General features: G+C 44.2%; 1 protein-coding gene across 4 annotated transcripts in view; it reads left to right on the forward strand.

The window, feature by feature from the left end:
- The window catches only part of LOC308099312 (uncharacterized protein), a 127740-nt gene that overhangs the window by 24016 nt on the left and 92456 nt on the right, over positions 1-11268 (forward strand). For 3 of the 4 annotated variants that reach the window (XM_080448032.1, XM_080448034.1, XM_080448033.1), the window contains 2 exons: positions 5372-5472; positions 9543-9645. The exons of the other annotated variant lie outside the window; for it this stretch is intronic. In XM_080448032.1, coding sequence (XP_080304158.1) covers positions 5372-5472; positions 9543-9645 — 204 coding nt within the window. The remainder of the gene's footprint in view (positions 1-5371; positions 5473-9542; positions 9646-11268) is intronic. 4 annotated transcript variants of the gene reach the window in all.

An 11268-nucleotide genomic window follows, 5' to 3' on the forward strand; every position in this document is an offset into this window, starting at 1 on the left:
TTGAAATAATTTGTACTTTTAGAGATATTTCACTTTTTACTGCTAAAAAAATCCCATTCATTTCAATGGGGAAATTCATACTTTTAGCTAGAAACTCAGTTCCAACTCTATAACGTTCGGCCTACTTAGGACATATCGGCTACCATTTGAATTTTTTTAAACAATTTTACTTTTAGAGATATTTCACTGGAACTACATGTTACGTTAGGCAACGTCGTTGCTGATTGGATGACGAATCACAACGATCACACTGTTTTTTTTGTCCCGCCCCGCACCACAGACCAATCAGAAGCCACGGTTCGATTCCAGCCGTATGCCATGTCCCGCCTCCCTTGGAGATAGGGTGCTTTCCAGACTGAGAAGCGAAGAGAGAAAAAAAAGTCCGCCGAACGTAGCGAAGCAGGCTGGATCCCAGGCTAGGTCATCGCTGCTTGCAGCTTTGATTAGGGCCCGAGCACTGCACAGTAGTGCGAAGCCCTATTGAAACTGCAATGATTATTATTATTAGGGCCCGAGCACTGCACAGTAGTGCAAAGCCCTATTGAAATTGCAATTATTATTATTAGGGCCCGAGCACTGCACAGTAGTGCGAAGCCCTATTGAAACTGCAATGATTATTATTTTCGCGTTTTTGAGGGGAAATGCGTACTCCAAAAGTTACGCAACATTGCACACACGTTACCAGTGGCGAAAAATTACGTATTTAATTCGTCTCAAAAAGGGGCGTGGCCTAATGGCTCAATAGCGCCCACTACAAAGGTATGATGTCACGACTTATGAAAAAGTCTCTTGGAGCCATGACCTAAACCAAACAGGAAGTCGGCCATTTTGAATTGATAGTGGCGTTTTTGTGCATTTCACACCATTTTCACGGGTTGTACTTTAACAAACTCCTCCTAGGCGGATCGTCGGATCCGCCTCAAATTCGCTCAGAGTACACAAAAGACGTTAACGATGAAAAGTTATCAAAAGCTTGAGTTTTCGTAAAATGGTGTGACTGTGGAGAAGCGTCAAACTTCAAGGCCAAACAGGAAGTGAAAATAGCCGATCTACAATTCCTATTGGCTGGGCTGTCAACAGCCATAACTTCGGTTCGAAGCATGCTACGAGTGCAAATTTGGTATGTGGACTTAGACCACCAATAGGGACGAGCTGTAATTGCTTAAGCCCCGCCCCCTCTGTGTTCCTATTGGCTGGGTTTTAAACAGCCATAATACCGGTTCCCAGCATCGAATACCTACAAAATTTGCTAGGTAGACTTAGACAGCCAATAGGGACAGGCTGAAATTGTTTAAGCCCTGCCCCCTCTGTGTTCCTATTGGCTGGGCTTTAAACAGCCATAACTCCGGTTCCCAGCTTCAAATACCTACAAAATTTGCTAGGAACACTTAGAGGGCCAATAGGGACAGGCTGAAAGTGCTTAAGCCCCGCCCCCTCTGTGTTCCTATTGGATGGGCTTTAAACAACCATAACTCTGGTTCCCAGCGTCAAATACCTAAAAAATTTGACGGCCAATAGGGACAGGCTGAATTTGCTTAAGCAATTTAGCCTAACTTTCCAGCTGATTGCCATACAGGCTTGTATCGTAGACAGAACGTCGAGGGCCCGTTCATCGCTGCTTGCAGCTTTAATTAGGGCCCGAGCACTGCACAGTAGTGCGAAGCCCTATTGAAACTGCAATGATTATTATTACGGGGCCAGCATGGCTCCTGGCCCTGTCTTAATGTTGCCTTTATTACGGGGCCAGAGCTCAGCTCTGGACCTGTCTTAATGTTCCCCTCTTTCTGTCACTTCTTCTGCCACTTTTCGCAGTTCTGGGTGAACCGTGCTGTCGCTTTTTACTAAACTTGGCCATATGGTAGATGGTCATGAAAAACTATCAAGAAATAATTCTCACAATCTTTCGTCCAAAGGTGGCGCTATAGCACTCAATTGAAAAATGCCAACTTTGAACAGGTACAACTGCCCTGTTTGACCTACAGCCATAAAACTTGGATACACATATGCGTCTCTTCATGCCCGACAACTTTCGTGGTCTGACTTTTGACCTCTGACCTTTAGATCTCCCACCATTTTGAATTATATGAAAAGCAGTCATTGGCTCCTAACTTCTGCATTTTTTCACTTAGAAAAAAATCCGCTCCCATCGTTATGTCGGCAGAGGTCCAAAGTTCATGTGTGAAGAATTTCGTGCAAATTACTCAAAAATCCCAGGAGGAGATAGATTTTTACTGTTTTTCATATAATTCAAAATGGTGGGAAATCTAAAGGTCAGAGGTCAAAAGTCAGAGTATGAAAGTTGTTAGGCATGAGGAGACGCATGTGTGTATTGAAGTTTCATGGCTGTAGGTCAGACAGGGGCATGAGTTGTACCTGTTCAAAGTTGGCATTTTCAATTGAGTGCTACAGCGCCACCCTTTGGCCAATGGTTGTGAGTTTCGGGTCTTCGCCGTTTGGCTTAGCCCTCTACCATATTGCCGAGTTTCGGTGACCACGCGGTTAGGCCAGAACTGCAAAAAGTGGCGGAAGAATAGCGAAAGTGTAGAGATGTAATAAGGCTTCGAGCCTGATAGGCCTCGAAACCTTAATAACTTGGATTTATATAGCGCCTTTCAGAAACCCAAGGACGCTTTACAGTACAGAAAATTAACAAATGAATTGCCAAAAGCCTGAGTAAATAAGTGTCTCTTCAGTGCAGACTTGAAGGAGTCCAGTGTTGGCATCTGGCGAATCTCCATTGGGAGAGAGTTCCAGAGGTCAGGGGCTGCCACGCTGAAAGCTCTATCGCCAAGGGTCCGCTTGTTGCTACGAGGGGTGGTGAGAAGCCCCGAGTCGGAAGACCACAGTTCCCGCTCTGGGATGTTATCGTCAAGGAGGTCCGAGAGGTACCCTGGGGCTAGTCAGTGGAGGTGTTTGAGGGTGGGGGAGATGTGCTGCCAGCGTTTGGTGCGGGTGAGCACTCTGGCAGCTGAATTTTGCACATACTGCAATCTGTCCAGGGTTTTATTGGGGAGCCTGAACAGGACACCATTACAGTAATCCAGGCGGGAGGAGATGAAAGGAGTGGATGAGGGTCTCAGCAGTAGAGTCTGAGAGTGACGGCCGGAGTCTGGAAATGTTTTTGAGGTGGAAGAAGGCGGATTTGGTGACGGATTTGATGTGGGATTGATAGGAGAGGGTAGAGTCCAAGATAACACCCAGGTTGCGAACCTCAGCGGCTGGAGAGATGGAGCCGTCATCCACATGGAGGAGGCAATCGCCAATCCTCTGAAGCTGCGCCTTGGGACCCATGACCATGAGCTCTGTTTTCTTGCTGTTGAGTTTGAATAGGTTGGTGGTCATCCAGGTCTTTATTTCATGGAGGCAGTTGACAATGGATTTTGGAGGTAGCAGAGTGGTTGGTGTGGTGCTGAGATACAACTGGGTGTCATCAGCATAGCAGTGGAAATGTAGACCATGGTGGCGGATGATCTGACCAAGCGGGAGCATGTAAATGGTGAAAAGGATGGGACCAAGTACAGAACCCTGTGGCACACCATGGTTAACTGGGACTGGGTGGGAGTTGGATCCGTTTATGGAGACAAACTGTTGCCTGTTGGTGAGATATGAGTGGAACCAGGAGAGAACGGATCCGGTGAGTCTGAGGTGGGTGGTGAGGCGGTCGAGGAGGATGGAGTGGGAGATGGTGTCGAAGGCTGCAGAGAGATCCAGAAGAACCAGGATACTGATGCGGCCTAAATCAGCAGCCCTGAGGAGATCATTCGTGATCTTGATCAAGGCGGTCTCTGTGCTATGGTGGGCTCTGTAGCCAGACTGGAGAGGTTCGAAGAGTTCATGGTTGGACATGTGCTGATGGAGCTGTGCAGCTACTGCTCTTTCCAGGGTCTTGCTTAGGAAAGGAAGGTTGGAGATTGGCCGGTAGTTAGCATAGTCATCAGGGTCCAAACCAGGCGTCTTCAGTATTGGGGTAACAGAGGCGATTTTGAAACTGGTGGGTACAATGCCTGATTTCAGAGAGGAGTTGATGATGTCTGTTATGATGGGGCAGAGGGTGGGTAGACAGGCCTTCACCAATGTTGTGGGCATGGGGTCCAGGGAGCAGGTGGAGACCTTGGCCTTGGTGACCAATTCAGTGGTCAAGGCGACATCTACTTGGCCTTTAAACAGCCATTACTCCACTTCCCAGCATCAAAAATCTAAGAAACCTGCAAGGCACATTTAGACGACCAATAAGGACAGGCTGTAATTGCTTAAGCTATGTAGCCTAACTTTTCAGCTGATTGCCATACAGACTTGTATCATGGACAGAGCCGAGAGGGCCAAAAGCCTGAGTAAATAAGTGTCTCTTCAGTGTGGACTTGAAGGAGTCCAGTGTTGGCATCTGGCGAATCTCCATTGGGAGAGAGTTCCAGAGGTCAGGGGCTGCCACGCTGAAAGCTCTATCGCCAAGGGTCCGCTTGTTGCTATGAGGGGTGGTGAGAAGCCCCGAGTCGGAAGACCTCAGGTCCCGCTCTGGGATGTAATCGTCAAGGAGGTCCGAGAGGTACCCTGGGGCTAGGGCATGGAGAGCTTTATAGGTGAGGAGGAGTAGTTCATCGTTGCTTGCAGCTTTAATTAGGGCCCGAGCACTTAACAGTAGTGCGAAGCCCTATTGAAACCGCAATGATTATTACGGGCCAAGTTCTTCAGTGCTGGTCCTGTCTTATTATTGTATTGTTTTTTCTTCTTGCCGTCGCTTTTTATGAAACGTGGCAATATGGCAATATGGTAGTGTGTCATGTAAATGCAACATTCTAATGCTTAAATGTATGCTCCTCTCGTACGATGGTGTTGCATGCTGAAAACCGCTCATCTACAAGCTCACGCATCGTTTCGGCAAAGTGTTATGAGCTCGTGGGTTGAAAACTTTTGCTGTGCAACAAAGTCATGCATCTAGACGCAATTCTTTGGTCTGAACTAGGCTTTACTCGTACTCTTGATTTTTGTTTTTGGAGTCATTAGCTTATATACAACTTCATATAAATATCTTGGATTTATTATGGATGAACATCTGACTCACGGAGAGGAGGCTATGAGGAGCTTTGGGATCTATAATAAGCAAGTTGAAGATGTGGAAACAACTAGTTTATGGTTCAAGGCACAACCTCACATGGCCTGAATGGTGTTCTGACACGTGTGTGGTTTTACATGTAAACACGCACAGTCTTCCAGCTCAAATAAATATAAACACACACACACACACACACACACACACACACACACACACACACACACATACACACACACACACACACACACAGTTAGAGGTGACGCCTCATTGAGCTGGCTAGTGGTCTAACTGGTACATTCTCTCCCGTCATTGTCTTTTTAGAGCCGAAGAAGAGGCAGTGCAAGGCATTGCTTGTATACCTGCCACAGAACGAGGATGAACTGGAGCTCAAAGTAGGAGACATCATAGACATCATTGAAGAGGTACGTTTAACACCCTCACCTGGCTCATACGGTAAGCAGCAGCAAAACAGCTGCAGTACCTAGCTAACTCCAAGCTAGCAACCTTGCTAATTTGTGTGACAATATAAAATAAGTAATCTAAATGCATGTTATTTCTTTATTACTTTCTTTGTTAGTTAGAATAAGGGCTCGTCATTGAAGACAACTGGCCTATAGTTTGCGGCTTTTATATGGCTATTGAGCACTTGCATCTTGTTGTTTTGGACATGTTATTGTTATGCATGGTTTAAAAGGACAGGTGGTTTACTGCTGGGATGATGAAGGATGAGTCAAGTGATGTTGAATCAGAATCAGGTTTATTGTCACATCGAAGTAAAAAAAGTAGGTGAAATTTGATTCATGCATAGTTCTCATCATAACGTAATTTCCATAGAAAGAGGAAGGGGAGGAAGAAGAGGAGGAGGGGGGGGGGCAAGTGGAAAAGGAGGTCAAACAAGAGAACAAAAGGACACCAAACAAGTTATCTACATATTTACACTAGTACCTGAGATAAGATATAAAAGGTGCGTGAGCATAGCAGCAATGTATACTGTGCATGATATACTTATGGATGTTAGTTAAAGAGATTGTAGGCAAGTTCAGAGATAAACAAAGAAAAAAACTCCAGCAGTTTGTTTCCCCGACCACCAGGGGGTAACGCAGGGAGGACTTCCATAGAGTTAAGGGGACTTCTAAACGGGCCATGCCGAATATAGGTTGCTTTATTCGGATACAATTCGCGGAACTGCCCGCCCCTGCCGGTTCTCTGAATTTTTATTTTTAAATAGGCTCTTTCATGACAAATTGACCACATATATGAAGTTAAACAACTAAATTCTATCCAAACGCTATCTGAAAAGTAAATTCTGTGCCTCAAAAAAGAAGTTTGAGAGCGTTTTAAAACCAAAAGTTAAAAGTTCACACGGACACGGACGCGCACGGATGCGCACATGCGTGCGTTAATTTACGCCCCGGACAAACATAAACAGTAGGGAAAATACGGATTTCAGAAAGAGGACTGTGTTTCAATGCAGGAAAACACCCCAGCATCATTATATAGTGGCTGATAGAGGGGAAAAAATGCAAAATATATATATATAAATATTTTTCAAATTTAGGCTTAATGTTTCCTACAATCCCTTTAAGGTAGGAGAAAAAATCACACCCAGTGTGAAGTGGGCGGTGTGGTCATCACAGTGGTCATCATAGTGATGGAAGCTCACTTCCAAAAATGCATAATCCTATTTATAGGTTATTAATGTCATCATGTGTCTCGCTAGCCAATCACAGGGCTGAATAGAGTCAGCCAATAGAGTCAGCCAATCACAGTACAGCTAGGGGTGTACTAATGTAGAGGGGTGTACTATTATGGGCCAATCACAGTGCAGCAAAGGGTGTACTAATGAGGTGTCCCAAGTCCAACTAGGGCATTCACAACTAATGATTTTTACTAGTCGACTCATTTGACCAAGTAGTAGTCGACTAGTCGACTAGTCGAAATTTACATTAATTTTTTATTTTTATTTGGCGGTGAAACCGCCCCTATATGTGAGGTTTGGACATCGATATTCGCTGCACTGTGATTGGCCACCATTGTACCCCCCCACCTATTGTACCCCCCCAACCCTGCGCTGTGATTGGCCACCATTGTACCCCCCTAACCCTGCACCGTGATTGGCCACCATTGTACACTATGGTGGCCAATTCAGGACTATTCAGGACTGTGATTGGCTAGTGAACACATGACACATGTGCATAGCCCTATAAATAGGACTATGCACTTAAAAAAAACACATTTATGTTTTTTTTAAAGTTAGGGGTGTACAATGGTTGGTCCACAACATTACTTTTCTTTAAGTGAACTTCCATCACTGTGATGACCACTGTGACCACACCGCCCACTTCACACTGGGTGTGATTTTTTTTTTCTTTTAGGGGGGGCATTGTTTTAATGCCATCCTACTACTATATTACTATTATTATTATCCTCCTGCCCTTATTTTTATGGCGTTTTAAGGGAAGCGCTTCTGGCCAGCAGCACAGCACCACAGCAAGGATCCCCATTGCCCAATAATAGGCTTTTATTGGGCATACTTTTGACCCCCTTTTGATAAAAAATAAAGTCAGGAGGATAATAATAATAGTAAGATGGGCCATTACTATGGCATTAAAACAAATTACATTATTATTATTATATATTTTTTTCAACTATTCGACTAGTACCAACAAAGTCGACTAGTGGTTATACTAGTCGACTAGTCGACTAGTCGACTAGTTGGTGAAAGCCCTAGTCCCAACCCCACTTATAGGGCGGCTACACCGCCCAAAAAGCACAATAAAAGACAAAAGTCAGTGTGTTATACTTGTCGACCCATAATCCACATAAGGTAGACTGACACTGGTATAATCCGCAAGTAGGTCCATGAGGAAGAGCAAAGAAAAAGAGGAAAAAAGACACTTGGACCTGGTGTAATCCACTGGTGGGTCCAAGGAAGAGCTAAGTCCAAGTCATTTGTCCCTGGTATAATCCACAGTTGCTACATCTTTCCAGACTCTAACCTTGGGCCTGTGTTTATTTGAAGACCTTTTTGTGTTTTAAGAAAACAGCCGTTCGTGTGTAATTAGGGGTTGCGCATCTTTGAAGCTCGTCTGTTGCATATTTTGAATGCTTTGATCAGCCATATTTAATAATAGATGATAAGGTAGTGGCAAGCCAGGACAGAATGGGGAACTGGGCACATGTACTATTGTGAAGCTGTTAATAATGTGGGTTACTTGTCTATTTATGGTATAATTTAATGGTATTATGTCTGTCTGATACTGTTGTGGGCCTCCACCAATAAATCTATACTAGATGTCAGGGCCGCGAAAAGCGGCCCTCACATCTAGGCCTGATCCGGGGTTGGTCCAGACAGAGTCCAAAACCCATCATCGTCCAGCGACGGCCAGCGACCATTGCTGGCCTAGTCACTCTGCATACACGTCATGCGAAGTCCGGCCCCTCTGGCCTCTCCTCTCCTCTCGGCTCCTCTCCTCTCCTCTCCTCCCTCCCCGCTTTGCTTTGCGGCCCTAACCTTCCTGTCCAAGCTCGGTCATTTGATAAAGAGGTCAGACTTCCTGTATCTGGTTGCTATGGCAACCTGCCAGATCAGGCTGAGGGTCTCAAAGGCAAATCAGAGAATCAATCAAGCCGAGAGTCTGATCACTGATCGAGGTGGGGTAAGATGCCTAAAACATAGCCATAACGCTGATCAACAGTCTTTGGCGGGTCTTGGAGGCATGTGGAGTGATCCTGTGCTTGCGAATCCCGCACCAGCTTTCGGAGCTTTTGTCAATTAGGTAGTAGTAAGATAGTAAGATAAGATAGTAGTAAGATAGTTGACCACCTAGATAGATGAGCAGCACACTGTATTTAGTTGATTTGATTTACTTCAGACAATGTACTGTACATGTACGCTTTCAGCCTTTGCCAACTCTGTTTGGGTCAGCATTTCACTCATTAGACTTAAAGGGGGGTTTCACTTTAAAATACTTCTGGGGTTGTGTTAATGTCTACTTGGGCTTGTGTGTGCAGTGTACACCCCAGACAGTTTTTATGATGCTTGTTTCAATACTTATCTAGCAACTGTCATGGGAATTGCATTTCTTGTGGACACAATCGTTACTGCGTGTCTTTTCCCCCACAATGTATCCATAACATGAGACGATTTAGCATGTTGTAACATCGTTATATGGCAAAAGTGTTGTCTTTGTTTTCATGGTTTTAGATGATGATTTTATTCTACAAAAATGTGTCAATTTAAAATAACAAATATACAAGCTTACAACATGACACGTTTGGTTGAAAAAGTGAAATGCTGCAGAATGTGGTTGTGTGAGCTTGTTGATCGGCTATTTTGGATATTTTTCATTTATTTTTTAAAACTCCTAACTCTCTCCGAAATGTACTTTCAGAGCAGGTGGAGCAACCGCAAACTGTATTTTTAACAATACATCAGAGTACACACACTGGGACGACAGGTGGATTAATAAAGCCTGGCTTGTGCCTGCAGGTTGAAGAGGGCTGCTCTGGCTCTTTCCCTTCCAACTTCGTTAAAGAGGTGGAGGCATCGGGAGAAGAAGGAGAGCCCGGCGAAGCCACAGCAGACGAGACAGGTGAGAGAAAAGTACAGTACGAGCTGACAGGGCTTCACCAATGCAAAGATACAATTCCAGAATCAAAGCGTCAGAATTAGGTATGCGTGATTATTACACGGCTTGGTTGAATGCTCGATTCTGATTGGTCAATCATCGGTCATTATTTCTGGATAATGACCGATGAGCTCTATAACGGACCGCTGTGTAATCAGAGACTCAGAACACCTGCTCATATTAACCTGCGCTGCTTGGTTTTATGCTTTATCCAACATGACAGCCATGTAAACAAACAACCAATGTCATTTACAACTAAACGTTGCTCTCAAGAATGTTTTTGAAAACATTTGAAGTGAGAAATAGACGATGCAATGACCGAAAAGTCATTACGGGGCCAGAGCTCAGCTCTGGACCTGTTTTAAGATTGGCAGTATTCCGTTTCTGCCACTTTTCGCAGTTCTGGCTGAACTGTGCTGTCGCTTTTTACGAAACTTGGCCATATGGTAGATGGTCATGAAAAACTATCAAGAAATAATTCTCACAATCTTTCGTCAAAAGGTGGCGCTATAGCAAAATTCCAACTTTGAACAGGTACAACTCATGCCCTGTTTGACCTACAGCCATGAAACTTGGATACACATATGCGTCTCTTCATGCTGAACAACTTTCACCCTCTGACTTTTGACCTCTGACCTTTAGATCTCCCACCATTTTGAATTATATGGGATTTTTGAGTAATCTGCACGAAACGTTTTACACATGAACTTTGGACCTATGCCGACAAACAAGCAGCAAAGATTTTCCATAAGTGAAAAAATGAAGCTTTAATGAGCCAATGAATATTGCAGTTTTATGACAATTATTCATCTGCCCCTAACACATACATGCAGACTCACATTTCTTTGAAACTTTGCGTTAATGTTGAGGGTCATTCCAAATATTACTGAAACCAATCTTACTCCAATTGGTCAAAGGGGGGCGCCATAGCGATTTTTTTGAAAGTGCAAACTTTAAACAGGCAAAAGTCATGCCTCGTTTGGCCGACAGCCATTAAACTTGGCTTACACATGTGTCTTGACTCATGAGGAACACATGTATCACGTTGACCAGTAAGCTCCGCCCTTAGATTGTCCGCAATTTTGAGCAGTTTGAAAAACACTTAAACCCAGGATTTTTCAGCTATTTGCGTGAAACTGTATCATCTGTGTGATCTCCTTTTTCACAGGTTCTTGTCTGTTGGTCCAATGGCTTCTCCCTTAAACGTGTGCCTCACATCCTGAAGATTGCCAGTTCAAGCCTCACTTGATGCGGACTTCATTAAAGTTGCATTGCACACAACATGATTGTGTCAATTAATACATGTGCAATTGTTAAACATAACCTGAAATACTTATTTGAGAGGGTATGTTTTTGCAATGTATGACATACTTCATTCTGAAAGCAACGTGTTTCTGAGCTTGTAGATCGGCTGCTTTCACTGGTTCACTTTTATCTTCAAGAGACAACCTCAGCCTGGTCAAAGCTATAGCACTATAGGTAGTGTTGCAGCCTGTCAATCCAAAGGTTGAGGGTTCGATTCCTGTTAACACATTGGGTGCCAGAGGTTTATTAAAATATTATACGTTGAGTGCCTGCATTTCTTCC

Source organism: Gymnoscopelus braueri (genome assembly GCF_963280865.1).
Source record: "Gymnoscopelus braueri genome assembly, chromosome: 13".
Taxonomy (NCBI): domain Eukaryota; kingdom Metazoa; phylum Chordata; class Actinopteri; order Myctophiformes; family Myctophidae; genus Gymnoscopelus; species Gymnoscopelus braueri.